Source organism: Equus caballus, chromosome 17 (genome assembly GCF_041296265.1).
Source record: "Equus caballus isolate H_3958 breed thoroughbred chromosome 17, TB-T2T, whole genome shotgun sequence".
Classification (NCBI taxonomy): Eukaryota; Metazoa; Chordata; class Mammalia; order Perissodactyla; family Equidae; genus Equus; species Equus caballus.
In genome coordinates this window covers 22,529,395-22,545,992 of record NC_091700.1, presented here as the reverse complement: position 1 = coordinate 22,545,992, position 16,598 = coordinate 22,529,395, and the positions used below count along the sequence as shown (strand labels likewise).

Below are 16,598 nucleotides of genomic sequence, written 5' to 3'. Positions count from 1 at the left end.
AAATAAATGATAGTAAAATCAGCCTCTTCCTTTTTAAACTACTTGCTAAATATACTTTATCTTCTCTGAGTAGCTATCTAAAGTGCTGCAAAATGATGTTGGCACAAATTGTTTGCTTGAGTAGTGTTGATACGTCATAATAGTCTTTATTTCAATGTATATTCATTAATTCTCTTTTCTTTAGAGCCTAATATTAACACTTTGTTTTAATTGCTTCAGGAAATAAGGCTGGTGAGATTTATATTACGGTAATTGCTCTTGGTTGGCTGTAGTGTCCCTACAGCCAAGTCTAGCACAACTGAAGAAGAGTAAACAGTAGTTGATCCCATTGTTTTAAAAGTGTTTAAATTTATTTTGCTTCAAAGTGTGTGGTGTAATGAAGCTAGGGTTTTATTTAAGGAAGAAATGGTCCTGAACAATGAAATACACATTGACCTCCAAGAGCAATCTTCATTCAGATTGTAAGAAGGAAGTTTTCCTGCTGTCTTAAGGGACAGTGTGTGAGGATCTGACAGTTTTTGTGTGTCAAATCAACTGTCAGACCTCAACTATATAAATTAGATCATATCTCCACATTTCCAGAGGAAAGTGTTAAAACTCAATTCATTGCCTTAGCCATGCAAATAAGGTTTTGTACCAAAAACAAATATTTTAATTTTGCAGTTAAATTTTAACTTATTTGAACAGGTGCTGTCATAAGCAAAAAATTGTCTTTGGAATGAAATTTTGGGAGGAGGAGCTAAGCCTTTTAAATGGTAGTTACTAATTATTTTGGAAATTATAATTTCATAAGGGGGAGCATTTTTTCCTTCAATTTTAGTAAGGGAAAAGAAAATATATGTGGGGGATGTATACAATTAAGGAGATAGTGGCTAGCTATCTGGTCTTGAAGACATATGCAATTTAAAGAACTATCTACAACCTGTTGCTATAGCTGTGGATTAAAATTTTTAAGTTAGTACTGGTTATTTTTACTTTTTTCCCTCTTGTAAGAATAGATAGCAATACCTGGCTAACTCTAACCTCACTCTCCGGTGGCAGCCTTGTGTGTGTGTGTGTGTGTGTGTGTATGTATGTGTCTGTCTCTATTGTACTAATATTAAGATGTACTGTGTACCTCACTGCATCAGCCACTAGAGGACAGAAAAGCAGCACATGGCATAATCTATGCCAGGGAATTCAGAGCCAGGAAGAGAGACAAAGCTAAGACATTAGGTAGCTAATTAATTTTCTGGGAAGGATTCCTGTTAGGAGACAGGGCATCAGTGAGTCTTGAAGAATGCTCAGCACTTAGCTAAGCAGAAGAGACGGCTTTAGGAAGAGAAGTATGAGTAAAAGCACAGAGCTAGACAAAACATTGCCCTGGGTGGAGTGGTGAGGAGAATATAGAGATTAAGTTGGAGTTTGCAACTATTTAACTGTTTCCTGACTGATTTAATTTTTCTGGTAGTTCTATAACTCTAGATAATAACCTTATATATTTATTACTTGCCAACTTTAAATAAATTACATTTACTCTTCAATATGAAAAATGTTTTTGTTTATGCCACACCCCTCCTTTCTGTTCCCTTAATATTTGTGTTAATATTTTTTTTACAGAGTTCTTCTCTATTGGTTCTAGTTGTAACTGTAAATAGTACCTATGTTGTTTGTGGTTTATATATTCCCCAAGATATATGAAATTTAACATTGAACATTAAACTCAGGTTTTTGAACAGAAGGAGGAAAAAATTTGAAAATGGTACATTTAAATCCCGAGACAACAGAAAAAGAATTTATACTACTTTTGAAATGAGAAATAACATCTTTTTCTTTTCTAGGTTGAGCAAGTGAAATTACTTGACCGATTCAGTACCAGCAACAAGGCATTAACAGGAACACTGTATCTTACGGCCACACATCTGTTGTTTATAGACTCTCATCAGAAAGAAACCTGGGTAAGGAGGACCTCTGCTGTGCTGTTTACCGTAATTATAATAATGAGCTTGGTCTATTCCTGTGTTTTATTTTGAACATGTGCAAAAAAGTTTAATCATTGGTTACTCTCAACCAAAAATTTTTCAGTCACTCCATCACTTCTACCCTCCCTCCTAGTAAAACAAGGATGTCATGTGGAATGTGGGATTCTTTTGTAGAATACTAGGCTCTTTTAATCTACGTGAATAATTACAAAATATCTACTTGTGCCTTTTAATTTAAAAAAATCTAAGTAATATATGTACATGTTAACAGATCAAGTACCATACTCCACAGTATTTTTATACCAAATTGCAATTACGGTGTCTAATTTATTTTTGCTAGTGCAATGCAGTAATAGATATTTTGTGTATGTTTCTTCCTGTATATGTGCCAGAGTTTCTCTGGGATATTTACCTGAGAGTAGAATTATTGAGCCTTATATGAGTGCATTTTCAATCTTACTATGTGACCTCTCCAAAATGATTGTTTCAAAATATTCTCAGTAGAGTATTACGTACTGTTCTCCATCCTTAGTGACATTGATATTGTCAACTTTAAAATTTTTGCGTATCTAGTGGATGTGCAATTGTGATTTTAATTTGCTGATTACAAGGAAGTTATCCTTTCAGGTATTTTGACCTTTAGATTTCCTTTTCTTTTTCTGTTGGGTTGTTTGTCCTTTTATTGATTTTGTATGAGTTCTGGTTTTGAATATTTCATCAGGTACGTGTATTGGTAAATAACTTCTCCCAGTGTTTAAGTTTGTCTTGTATGTGTATATGTCTTTTAATTAAAGTTTAAAACTTTAGTGTAATAGATTTTTCATTATTTCTTTTATGGTAACTTGTTTAAGGAATCCTTCTTTACATCAAAGTCATAAAGATTCTCCTGTATTTTCTCCTCAAAGTTTTTTCTCCTTAAATTTTGTATTCCAAGTATAAGTTTTTAATATATCTGGGAAATACTTTGGTGGGTGTTATGACATAAGCATTTGTTTTTATTTCATTTTTTTCATATTGATTACTGGCACCGTCTGCTGACTCTCATTGCATTGGTGTGGTGTCAGCTGTGTCGTGAGTGAGGCTTCCGTGTGTGTGAGGGTCTGTTTTGGAGCTCGCTCTGCTCTGCTGGCACACTGATCACACTGCACCAGCAGCGTACTGATTTACTGACGGTAGCTTTTCAATAAGCCTTGACAACTAGCAGGGCAAATCTCAGCTTGCTCTTTAAAATTGCCACGGCTGTTTTGGGACCTTTGCTCTTCCCCTTATTTTGTAGAATTTATTAATTTATTCATTTAGCAAACATTAATGAGTATCTACAGTGTGTCTTTATTTAAGACCTTTATTAACAGGTACTTGCCGTTTGTTGACTTTTTTGAAAAAATCAAGTTGTAAACTTTTATTACAAATTAAAAATGAGGTTCTTAAAAATCTGAGCTTGACCAGATATGAAACATTTTAAAAACCTTTTAGGGTGTATTGAGAAAAACCTGGCTTTTTTTTTTAAAAAAAAACAAAACATGTTTGTCATTACCAAAAAGAGAGCTCTATAGGTAAAAATAATAAAAACCCCATGCTGGATAGATAATGCAGATAGTTCTTGTTATCTGGTCAGCAGGCAAAAAGCAAGCACTTAAGGTCTTCAGCTCCAGTCTTTTGTTCATTTCTTATTGCTGGAATTTCATATTCATTTCTTCTTCTTGGATGACTGAACCGGATGACGGTAGAGATGGTAAGCCGGCATTTATTTACTCATCTTGGCCCTGCTCAGCCTTGGGAGTGGACGAGTTCTCAGCTGGTGGATCGGCTGCTTTTGTCTCTTTGCCATCTTGTGGTTTAGGGTTTTCTGGGTGTCTGTGTCGGTAATTGAAGTTGCGGTGGTACCGACGTTGAGGTGGCTGCTGACCTTGGGTCTCATCTCCTTGATTTTCCTTATCTTCATTGCCAGCCTCTCTGGGCTGTCTTTGGCCAGGAGGGCCCCTGCGGAATCGTGGTCTATAACCCCAATACATATTCTGCCTCACTCGTCTACCTTGTTCTCCTGCACCCTGGTTGTCAGCACCCTCCATCACTTCTTGCATGGGAGGGTTGGAATACTGTGGTCGACGCCAATAGGGTCTCCGCATGTAGTAAGGTGGGAACCGTTGCCTGTGGTAGGGCCGCCGCTGTTGGGCCTGGCCTTCGGGAGCACTCTCCGAGCCCTCATTCTTTTCCCCACTCTCACTATTCTGGTAATTCTGCTGGTAGTTGCGTGGAGGACCCCTGCGACGTGGATAGCGTCTATAATGGTTCAGGTCTGCTGCGTATTTACTGCCTTGCTCTGGAACCCCCCCAGGGCCTGTAACTTGCTGCCTCCGCACCCTTTTCTCCTTCAATAACATCAAACTCCAGTGTCTCTCCATCTCCTATACTGCGAAGGTGCTTCCTGGGGTTATTCTTTATGGCAGTGTGGTGTACAAATACATCTTCCGTGGTGTCATTCCTCTTGATGAAGCCATATCCGTTTCTTACGTTGAACCATTTTACTGTTCCCAAAACCTTCGTTGTGATGACCTTCTTGTCCCCTCCTGCAGGCGCCGCCGGTGTGAGGCCACCCCGCCGCTCCCTGCGCCGCTGCTGGGGTGCCGGGCTTGGTGTCAGCAGCGGTGAGGGCAGGGGCGGCGGGCGGCTGCTGGGTCTCGGCCGCACTGCTCATGGTTGCGGTGATGGTGATGGGGCCGGCTGCTGCAGCTGCGGCTCCTCCCGGGGTGTGCTGGTAACTAGGCCTGCGTAGGCGGTGGGGCTGCTCAGGGCTCCCTGGGGTCCGCCCTCCGCTCCCACTACCGATCGAACTCTGCTGTGTGTCTTTTTAATCACTATTCTAAGTATTTTGGAAACAATAGTGAACTAAATATAAAAATTCTGTCCTCATGGAGCCCACATTCTAGTGGGGAGAGGTGGCCAATAAATAGGATAAATGAGTAAAATACACAGTGATGAAAGCTAAGCAGAAAGAGGGGATAGAATGTTGCATTTATGGGTCTCTGTGCTTGAAGGGTTGGGTTGAAATTTTAGACACGATGGCCGGGAAAGCCCCTCACTGAGGACATTTGAGTTAGACTTGGAGAGGTTGGCAGGTGAACCATGTGGATACTGGAGGACAATGCTTCAAGCAGAGGGAACAGCAAATGCAAGCCCTCAATAAGTGGGACTGTGCCTGGTTTGTTAATGGGGTTGAGACTAGCAGGGTGGAAGGGATAGTGATAGGGAATGAGAGGAAATGAGGTTAGAAATGTAATGATGTGTTGTGTGTGTGAGACCTTAAGTTCCACCAAAACCCTATTAGGATTTTGATTAGAAATTATATTGAGTTTATGAATTAACTTGAGGAGAATTGACATCTTGACAAAATTGAAACTTCTATCCTTGAACATGATATGGCTCTCTATTTAGATCTTCATTAATATCTTTCAATAAAGTGTTATACTTTCCACTGTGAAGGTAATGCCCATCTTTTGTTAGATACATCCATAAGTATCCTGAATTTTTTTGTTGCATCTAAAGATCTTAAATTGCATTTTAAAAGCTTGCTTTGCTATAGAAAGGCCTTTTATTTTATTATTTGTGTGTGTGAATGAGGAAGATTGTCACTGTGCTAACATCTGTGCCAATCTTCTATTTTATGTGGTATGTTGCCACAGCATGGCTTGACAAGTGGTGCTAGGTCCACACCTGGGATCCGAACCTATGAACCCTGTGCCACCAAAGCGGAGTGTGCGAACTTAACCACTATGCCACCAGGCTGGACCCGAAGGCATTTTATTTTTGTCTATTGATTTTATAGCTAGCAACTTTACTGAACTTCATTTTTCTCTAGGTTCTCTTGGGTATCTTACATGCTTCAGTCATTTTTCCTGTAGTTATTGACAGTCTTTTTGCTGCTGCTTTTCCAATTTTTGTGCCTTTCATTTCTTTTTCTTCTGCCATGCAGGATAGGACTACCAATGTAATACTGAATAGAAGAGATTATATCATACATTCTTGTCTTCATGATTTTAAAAGGAATCCTTTGAATGTTTCATCATTAAGGGTAATAATTACTGTAGGTTTTTGTTTCTGGTAACTATCTTTTAATAGAAGTTCCCTCTATTCCTAATATGCCAGTGGTATGCTTTCCATGTATTAAATTATTTTTTCCTTACAATAACCATATAAAGTAAATTCACTATTATTCCTCTTAGTATCCTCATTTCACATGTAGTAATCTGAAGCTTAAAGAGGTTGAGTTACATGCCTGACATTACACATTAAATACAGTGGAGCAGGACTCAGGCTGACTTACTCCAGGCCTTAGGCTCTTGACTACACAACTCCTTAGCTTTCTCTTACTGTAAGAAGATGAAGGAGACTGAGCATGTTTCTCTGCCACTGGTGACACCAAGTTTTTTAACGTCCATTTTATAGATGAAGAAATTGAAGTTCAAGGAGGTAGTGATTTGTTCCAAGTCACACAGGCAGCGCAGAGTAGTAATGTGAGCTTAGGCTTTCTTGACAGGCAGCTTTGGGTTCAAATACTGGTTCTGCTGCTTGCTGATGGGGTGCTTTTTGCTGTAGGTAAAAGAACATGTAACTGAAAATAGTGTCAAACCTTCCAAAAGAGGAGTGGGTGGGCTTACCTTAGAACCTCCCTCTCCTTGTATCAGGGAGGAAACGCTTTCCCGGGTGGCCCAGTGGACTTTCCCTAGTATCTAATTGTTGAGAAATGGGACTCTTGGCAACTCCTACCGGGATAGGAGGCATTTTTGGTCTCTTGTGGGAGATGGGTGTTACAAGGTGGAAAGGAAAGGCAAACCAAGAGTGTCTGCCAAAAAATATGTAACTTTCAAGTCTTAGCACCCCCAGAATATGGGTATAGCATCAGTCATCATGTAGGGCTTTTGGGAATCTTAATTAAGGTAAAACATGAAAAGCACCTGCGCCTAAGGCATGTAGTAGTGACTCAGTAAATCGTAGCTGCTCTTACTATTTTTCTAAGTAGTAGAATCAAGATGACAGGTCAGTTCTGACTCCCAGTCCAGGGAGTCATATTGTGCTTTTGTGTTGTGTTGTGCTTTTTCTTTGTGGAGCATGCTGCATTTTTCTCTTCTCTCTTTGTACTTTTTTGATTTTCCCCAGGAAGGCCATCCTGTTGATATGCGATTGCAATAAGTAAGTTAAAAAACTTACCGGAGATGTTGATCTTGGAGAAGTTATATTCCCTAGAGGCACTGGATCTCTTCCCCGTCCAGTGTTTGCCCAGGAACTGCCAGGAGTTTCACCTAGCAGGGCCTTGTAAAATCAATAGTCATATTATCATCCATTCTGCCTACCCTTCCTTTGTCCGCCTGCCTTATTATCTTCTCTGTGTGTTATCCATCCCCAGGAGATACAAATGAAAGTTTCCTATATAGCTATTCTTTCAGATGTTGGGAATGTAGTTTTAGGGGCAGATACAAGATATCTGTGTTGTTCTCTTCTTTCCTATTGTTGTCTTTAAAATGCTTTCTAATCAGACATTTCCATATGTCTCTCCGGAATGAAGTCTGTTGAGTATGCTGGATCCATAGAAATGAGCATTTTAGATCTAGAAAGGGGCCTTGCTAACTTTTTATTATCCTTTTCCTCGTTTTACAGATGATTATTTTTTCAAGATCACATAAATAGTTACTGGCTGAGACAGGTCCCTTCATCATTCTCTTCCTGCAAATAATTTTGGGTCTTAATTGGAATCAAAATAGTCATATAGTATTATAGTGGCTTATTGTTCTTTATTTTCTATTTGGATGTTACTTTGAGATCATTTTGAGTAACTTGGCACAGATCTGCTAATATAAATGTCAGTAATGTTAAATCTTAGCCCTAAGTATGGGCTACATATGTGTAGTGTGTGTTAGTTGTCTGTGCTGTATGTGCTTTTAATTTCCACAGGACAAGTTATTCTCTTTTTAGTCTTCTTTTTCAAGCTTTTCTTGATTATTCTATGCATTTAATCTTGCAGGTGAACTTTAGACTTAATATATATATTTAATACAATTAATAACAGCATATAATAATATAATTATATAATATATAGGTATGATATAAATAATCATCCATCTTTCATCCTGCCACAAAAAAACAAAAAACAGGCTGGAATTTTTTACTGGAATTTATGTTAAATTTTTAGATTAATTTGGGATGAGCTGATTTCTTGCCATGATTGAGTTTTATCATTCAGGAACCTGCTATGACTCTTAAGATCTTTTGTATTCCAGAAAAGTTTTCTATAATTTTTTTATATTAATAGGAATGGTATTGAAAAAGGGAAAATGTTTATAGTAGCAAACAATATTATAGGTAGCAGGTGAGAATAATAATCTATGTTTAAAATGCTATCAGGTATTGAGTTTATAGTAGGACTTTCTATTCATTTATTCAGTAAACATTTATGATGATGGAGGAGGTATCAGCGATGACACCTATATTTCTGGCTTAGTCAAATTTTAAGTTTGAATGTGTAATATATAACATTTGAACCTTTATTTTATTTTAAGAGGGTCATCATAATGTTCCAGATACCATGTCAAATGCTGGAGATAGAGTGGTGATCAGCTTAGCTATAGTACTGCTCCTTATGAAGTTTCCAGAATCTAGCTGGAGAAATAGACATTCACTACACAATGAATTACTCATGCACTAAGTGCTATGAAAGAAAAGTATGAGTTAATATGCAATAAGAAAATGGAGGGGACCTAACTTACTTGGGGAGGGTGCTGGGGGGGTTGTCAAATACATAATGTCTCATATACTTCTCAGTGATGACTTTTAAGCAAAAGCTGGAGATAATGCAAGAAGTTCCTAGGTGAAAAGGTAGAGCTGCAATATCCCAGTTAGTAGGAGCAACTCAGAGCCTATGTAAAGGAGCTGGGCACGTTTGAGGAGCCAAAAGAAGGCTCTTGTCGCTGGAACGTAGCAATGTGGGGAGGGACTTGAATGAGGCTAGAGAAGTGAGAAATAACATGACAAGATTGCTTTATAATGGTCATCTGCCTTTTAGAAAATGTATTATAAGGGGTCAAGAGTAGATATGGAGAAAGCGTTTAGGAGGCTTTTTATAGCAATTCAGGTAATAAACGATGGGAACATTGCAGTAGGGGTGGACAGCAGAGATGGAGAGAAGTAGGACAGAGATATTTAGGAGATGCTGTTCTCGGGTTTGATGATGTATTGTATATGTGGAGGGATGGAGGAAGTATCGGGGCATATATTTCCAGCTTGGGCATTCAGTCATTTAAAATTTTTGGGTGTGTAGTATATCACATTTGAGACTTTATTTGGAAAGACCATTTCTAACATTTGTGCAATCTGGAAGAGAATAAGGTATTTACTGCTTTTTAAAATGATGGTCAAATGTTTTTTTCATGCTGTAGATATTGCACCACCATATTGCCTCAGTAGAGAAACTGGCTTTGACTACTTCTGGATGCCCACTTGTGATTCAGTGCAAGAACTTCAGGATTGTGCATTTCATTGTTCCCAGAGAAAGAGATTGCCATGATATTTACAACTCTTTGCTACAACTGTCAAAACAAGGTACTGTTCTTAGAGACCAAAGCTTGCTTACTCAATTTTGAGATGGATTATCTAAGATACTTTACTTAATGTCTCATTGTTATTATTTTATACTTTAAATTACTCTTACGTCAAGTTCTTGTGCACTCTATTCCAAAAAATTTGGCCTAAAAATAATTAGAAACTTATGATCTGAATTGTAAGAATACTTTCCAAAGGGGTAATAGTAAAGAAAAAGCAAAGCATTTGTAGTACAGATTTTTTAAAAAACATAGATTTATGTTAATGTTTTAAAAGTCTGTTGATAGCCAGTAGCACAACTTTTTTTAAGTGGGTATCCCACAACTAAGCGGAATGACTTGGAAATTGATATTACTAAATGCAAAGCTAAGAAAGGTCAGGCGTCTCTGGTTGCGGTGGGACTAATAAATTTAATTGACTAGGGTGGAACATAAAGGAGATGAGCACCCAAAAGAGAGGGTGAATCCTACTTTAGCAGAGGTGGGAGTGAGAGGGATACAGGCCCTAAAGAGGAATATTATCACTACTCATGCCTTAGGGATCTGGAGGCTTCCTTCCGCCAGGATGACTTGAATTACATAGATCCTTCCAGGGAGACAAAACACCCTGGTTACTGCATGTTACTTTTTCGTCAGAAATCTAGATTGCGTTGATCTAGGTCTGTGCTCACTCTTCTCTCCTAACATATAAAGCCTATAACATTTATCCTGTTGTCCCAAGTTAAGCCAGATCTTATAGTTAAGATGGTCTGTGACTTCAGGGGCTTCTTGTTGTTCAGCAGTAAATGTTGTCTGGAGCTCTGTGCGACCATTGCCATTTTTGGTCAACACTGTTCTGTAGAAATGTATATTCGGTTTCATGTTCTATATGCCACCTCTAGTTTTTCATTATAACATTAGTCTTTCCATATTACATCTCATTTGGGAAAAATGGTGGGTGGGAAGTGTCTATTTGTGTCTTTAATATTTAACTTTTAAGAAAAGGAAATATTGCAGTAGAGTAATGTATAAGTCTAACTATTGTTTACTAGCTTTTGCTGATGATATAAATGAATCTCAGATCAGTTGTGTGTGCCTCTAGATGTAATCATTTGCATCAAAAAAGTGAGAAGATACTAAGTTCAGACATGTTCAGGTATTAACTGTCTCTGATGATCTTAAAGAAAAAATGGAAGGATAAAACTGAAAAATTACTTTTATTTGTAGTGTATTAAGTCCTATAAATTGCATTTTAACATTTATGTATTTTGTATACTATAGCAAAATATGAAGATCTCTATGCATTCTCTTATAATCCCAAACAAAATGATTCAGAACGACTACGAGGTTGGCAGCTCATTGACCTTGCTGAGGAATATAAGAGGATGGGAGTGCCAAATTCAAATTGGCAGTTGTCTGATGCCAACCGAGAATACAAGGTAACTTAGCAACCTTTTAGAGAAATTCAGAAAATGTTAGTACCAGAGAGTCAGAGAGAGTGTCATAGTGTCAAGTCGTCTGTGTATTACTATGTACTGTTCTTGCATTTAGTTACTTTTAAAGTTTTTATTGCTTTTAAAGGTTTTTTGTAACCTCATGGTTTTTGAACTATGAATGGAATGGATATGTTTTATTTGTTATTTACAGATCTGTGAAACTTATCCCAGAGAACTTTATGTTCCCCGAATAGCAAGCAAACCAATAATTGTTGGTAGTTCCAAGTTCCGGAGCAAGGGGAGGTTCCCAGTTCTCTCCTACTATCATCGAGAGAAAGAGGTAAGAAGCTTTTCTTTTGGTTTTACTAATGTAGTATAACCCCTCTTCAGGTTTAAGTATCCAAGTATTAACACTCATTTTTACATTAAGAGGTCATTGTTATGTTTGTAGAGAAGTGCTGGCTTTTCACATAATTACATTTTTGAAACTTTAAAACAAAACTACTCTGAAATATAGAAACTTGCATACTTATCTCCCCCTCCACCCCCAACTTCTTTCCTTCCTTCTTTCCTTCCTTCCTTCTAGGAGTGACTAAAAAATAATGGGATTAGTGAACAGCTTGGTTCTTCTTCCTTTCCTGTGGTTCTCTTTTGATCCTGCTTGTGTTTGGGAAAACCAGATAGTTTTGACAAGCCAACTATTGAGAAAAGGGAGAGAACCAAGAGTATTTCAGACTCCCATCTTAATAGTAAGTTCTTCAAATTGGAAGGGTTTTGCAATATGAAGAGGTGGAGGAGGCATTTTTATACTGAGATGCTGTAATAGGGTTTGCTCATTAGAGTAAAATTTAACTTTGTAGCCTATAACAGTAGGCCAGGAGGTACTATAAGTTAAATACTTTACATGCCTGAAATTCTCTTTGTGAGAGAGAACTTTATAAGGTAGACTCTGCTAATCACCTGCAACTTTCAAATGGGGAAACTGTAGTTGAGAGAGGGTAAATCATTTTTACTGTATCTCACAGCTAATATGTTGAGGAGTTTGATGCCAGTTCTGACTTCCAGTTCTTTGTGACGTGATTTTTTTTCTCAGCAATCTTTTAGAATCATCTTTTTTCCAAGTGTTCTGAAATCCCACAGTGATGTGCCTTGGCATATTGTTTTAAATTCTATCTGGAAACTTGGGTCTCAGTTTTGGGAAGTTGCTTCTCTATTTCTTCAGTAACTTCCTCTCTTAATTTACTTTGTGTGTGTGTGTGTTGACACTTGAGCTTCCTAGCATAAACCTCCATTTTCTTAAATTTTCTCTCCTATTTTCCTTCTCTTTCTCTGGAAGATTTCCTCAACCTTATTTCCAATCCATCTCTTCAATCCTTTATTTTTGCTATAGTGTTTTTAAAATCCAAGAACTCTTTCCTATTTTCTGAACTTTTTAGGCAAGTTTTCTATTCTTAGATGTGATGACTTGGTTCTCTGAAGATGTTACAGAATTTTTAAAAAGAATTCTTGTGCTGCCCACATTAGTTATCTGTTTGGACAGAGTTCCTTTTTCGTTGTTGTTTATTTTGTCTTTTTGTTTTTCATGTCTTTCAAATATCTGTTTCTTGGTTGGCCTCTCATATTTAAGAGTGAGGTACTACAAAGCTGTTTAGAAGTTTGTGTGCATGAGTGATCTCTGTCTTTGGATTCTTTCTGTTGTGATTTTCATCCCGATGTGTGTGGTAGGTCTGGCCAGGATCCAAGTGTGGGAAGAGAGCTGGGAAAATCTCACATTTCGTTATATAGGCTTTACTTAAGCCTCCTGTTTTTGGAGGTACACGGCTTCTCCCTCACCCACAGCTGTGTGTGTTGTCCGAAGTCTTCAGGTTAATCCTCTTTATGGAATAAACTTTGTCTTCAGGGTGAGGGAAGGTCTGGGTATCTTAACTAGTCCTTATACAGATGTTCAGCCAGTTTTCTGTTTTCAGTTAGCTCAGGCTCTCAGAGGTACCACATCCTGAGCCTTTCTGGGATTTTGCTGCTCAGAAAGCCTTGCTTCTTATTGACTCACAACGAGTAGGCAGCTTTCTTTGCTCTGGAAAATTAGTTATTGCTTGTCAATCTGCTTTCGTTTCACCAAATTTTGTTGACATCTCTGCTCTATTTTTGTCTCCTTTCCCATTCTCTTTGGCCTTTTGGTTTTATACGTTTTAATTTTCTTTGTTAGAACTTTAGTTGGATTTTGGAAGGGAGCCAGCAGTAGAAAATAGAACTTTAAACAGAAGTTCCTAATCTGCTTTCCATAACAAAGTCATAGGGAGTTATGACTGGTTATGACCTCTTGTTTGATATGGTCATGTTTATATACATTTTTTATTGGAAAGCTGGGTTGAAAATAGATATTCAGTGACCAGCTTAACAAATCAGAAAGTAGGTCTAAAAAGAATGTAATAAGGCAATCCTCATTTTCTTCTATTTTATTAAATTTTCATAGTTTTATTCTTTGTGTGAATTTTAAATGTGTGAATGTGTGAATTTATATATACTTTTTTTCTTTAATGATATTGTGGTTGGAATGTTTGAGTAGAGCTAAGTTGGAGTTGGTATGGATGAGACTGGAGAAAAAGTCTATGGATCTAAATCTTTTTAATCTTTTCTTAAGACTTTAAACAACAGTAAATATCCAATCTAGCATTCACTTCTTCTTATAGATATTTTTACCCTCTTAGATTTACTACATTATAACCCAAATTTGAGCTGATGCTCATTTTTCTCGTTTCATGTCTCATTTCATATAAAGATTACTGATTTCTAATTAGAGATCTGAAAGTCTTTGGAAAGTAGAAGTTCAAGTGTTGCAACTTAAAAAATCCTCTTCTGGTTTTATTGACTAATCTCTTACTTGAATTTAAGTTGAAAGTATCTCGTAATCTAAATAGAGCACAGAATCTAAGGATCTTAACAGTAGGTTACGTGATAGACAATCAACCAGGTGTTACCTCTGAGGACCTAAGATTGTTTTCATCAAACTAGGTAAGGAGGCATTTAGGTTTCGTAGTAGAAGAGAATATTTAGAAAACTTAAGTAGTGTTAAGATATTGAAATAGTATTTAGTTCAAATAGGATTTCAAAGTTAGTGCCTTCTCATTGTCTTGCCAACTTTTAAACAGATTGCACATTTGATTTTAACTAATTTTTTTTCTTTTAAGCCTTTTTTTCTGACACATTTTTAGACATCTTTGGATAATCTGTTTTCTTTCTTTTTAAAATTAGGCTGCCGTTTGTCGATGTAGTCAACCACTGTCAGGATTCAGTGCCAGGTGCCTGGAGGATGAACATTTGCTTCAAGCCATTAGTAAAGCCAATCCAGTCAATCGCTATATGTATGTCATGGACACCAGACCCAAAGTATGTGTCTTGAATACAGCACAGTTTGTTAGTTTAATTATCTTTGTTACTTTAATTAATGGCAGTGGATCAATTTGTCCATAGTTAAAATATCTGAATCCTAGTTTTATTTATTTTTTTTTTAAAGATTTTATTTTTCACTTTTCTCCCAAAAGCCCCCTGGTACATAGTTGTATAGTTTTAGTTGTGGGACCTTCTAGTTGTGGCATGTGGGATGCCACCTCATCATGGCCTGATGAGCAGTGCCACGTCTGTGCCCACGATCTGACCTGGTGAAACCCTGGGCCACCGAATTGGAGCGTGTGAACTTAACCACTTGGCCACAGGGCCGGCCTCTGAATCCTAGTTTTAAATTAACTGAGACTAATGATACTAAGAAATAAATTTTTAAAGGATGCAACTTGAAGACCAGTTTCCCAGTAACCCAGATGGTGATTTCTTATGTTGTCTGATAGATATATAAATTTAGGAAAGCTGAATTTTATATTGGGAACTCTTGATGGTGTATAAGTCTTATGGTATTATGAAGAAATACTAAATATTGTGTATGTTGTGAAAAATTAGAAATTCTTATTACTTTTTTTGGCAGAATTTTTAATTGGCAAAACACTTTGTGTTAAAATAATGGAACTTTTAATTTGAAATATTCAAGTAAATAAGGAAACTAGATAGTGAGTTAACTTAGGAGACATTGAACCTAGAGAGTTATAAATAGTGAACAGCAAATAGTTGTTCTGTTAGGCATCTGTAATGTTAGGTTAAATTTTTATCATTGGGAAAATGTCAGAATCCCTTTTTCTTTTAATAAACACAGTTAAATAATCAATTCATTTAGGCTCCTGAAACTAAAGTAATTAAAATTCTCAATGGTAATAGCTAACATTACTTTTAATTTTTATTATAGCATCGCATGCAGAGCTGGTGGGCTACACAAAAGGACATTGGCAGAATTATAGTGAGAATTTCTTCAAAAATCTGGAATGATGAGAAAATAAGAGAAAGCCATGAGCAAAAGCGAGTGAGCGATATAGAACGCAATTTTAGGCAGCTTTTTTGAAAGGCATGGTAGCTGTTTTAGAAGTGATTCTCATCATTATACAGTCTCACAGAAGATAAGAGTAATTTGAGTAAATTAAAAGTATTAAAAATTAGAAATTGATAATTTGATAGTCTTTTGTTTTATGAAAAAGAAAAGGCTTTCTTAGAAGTCAAGAGTGTTGGTATTATCTCTTGTAAGAAAAATGTTATTTTACTTTCTTGTAAAGTCTGGGTGAATTAATAGGTTAGAACTCTTTTGGGGTAATATTGGATGTAAAAGGTCATTGTAATGCAAGACTTTCTGAATATAAGTCTAAGGGTGATTTGTATCTAGGGACCTAATGTCTATTATTTGTATAATTGACTTCTGTACAAAAATGTATCTTTCTTTGATTGTTTTACTAGTTAAACTCAAGTGGTAATAATGTGGTAGCATGTTTAATATCTAACTCTTACCTTAGTCATCATAGGTGTTGAATAATCAGTGAGTCAGTAGATGCAATTTAACTGTACTTGTTACCAACCTGGGCCCCAGTCCACTGAATGGAAAGCTACTTTTTCTTTCAGCTTAGGTTCTATTTCATCCACGTTTGTGAGAATATTTAGTAAGTTCTAATAATGTGCTATGTGAAATCCTAGTCTGAAAGAATTAAACACGTCAAATCCTCAGAGAACCTCTGATAGCATTTGATCTAATAATCGAAGACCATGGGCCTACAGGCAGTCTGTTTTCTCCTAGAGATCAGTTTATTTTTGGTCCAATTCTTGGAGGTATATCAGGCTATCAGATTGTGTTTTGTGTTATACACTGTATGGGCCTCAGGTAATCTCTAATATGGAGGATCTCAAATAATCTGATGCATATTTTAGATCTGATTTTCAGGGTCCTTTGGCCTTCTGAATGATCAAGTGCTCCAGGCTTGTTCTGAAGTGAATCTCATAGGTTCATTCTGCAAAAGAAAAACACCCCAGCTCTGCTCATCTCTGAATCATTTAGGATTTAGATAGGAGACATTTCTTTCTTTTCTTAAATTTTGAAATATTACAGTCATATGGAAAACTGACTAAAGACATAAATGAATTAGTTTCATGATTATTTTTGGGTAACTTCTTGTCTGACCTTTCCATTCTATAGCCATCGTGTTGTTACTTTATGGTATCCTTCTTTACTATTAATAACATGTGACACTTTTATTTATTAAAAAATG

At 36.8% G+C, this 16,598-nt stretch overlaps 1 protein-coding gene and 1 pseudogene across 15 annotated transcripts in view; one reads left to right on the top strand and one right to left on the bottom strand.

Annotated features, from left to right (window-relative positions):
• The window catches only part of MTMR6 (myotubularin related protein 6), a 93,709-nt gene that overhangs the window by 9,977 nt on the left and 67,134 nt on the right, over positions 1–16,598 (top strand). For 11 of the 15 annotated variants that reach the window (XR_011427912.1, XM_070240106.1, XM_070240110.1 and 8 more), the window contains 6 exons: positions 1,821–1,937; positions 9,389–9,551; positions 10,811–10,968; positions 11,177–11,305; positions 14,218–14,352; positions 15,257–15,370. Coding sequence is in view for 14 of the 15 variants with exons in the window: in XM_070240106.1 (XP_070096207.1) it covers positions 1,821–1,937; positions 9,389–9,551; positions 10,811–10,968; positions 11,177–11,305; positions 14,218–14,352; positions 15,257–15,370 (816 nt within the window). In the remaining variant the exon portion in view is untranslated. The remainder of the gene's footprint in view (positions 1–1,820; positions 1,938–9,388; positions 9,552–10,810; positions 10,969–11,176; positions 11,306–14,217; positions 14,353–15,256; positions 15,371–16,598) is intronic. The other 4 variants (XM_070240113.1, XM_070240112.1, XM_001491694.7 and 1 more) reach the window with 1 other exon arrangement.
• On the bottom strand, positions 3,652–4,774 carry LOC102149150 (Y-box-binding protein 1 pseudogene; annotated as a pseudogene).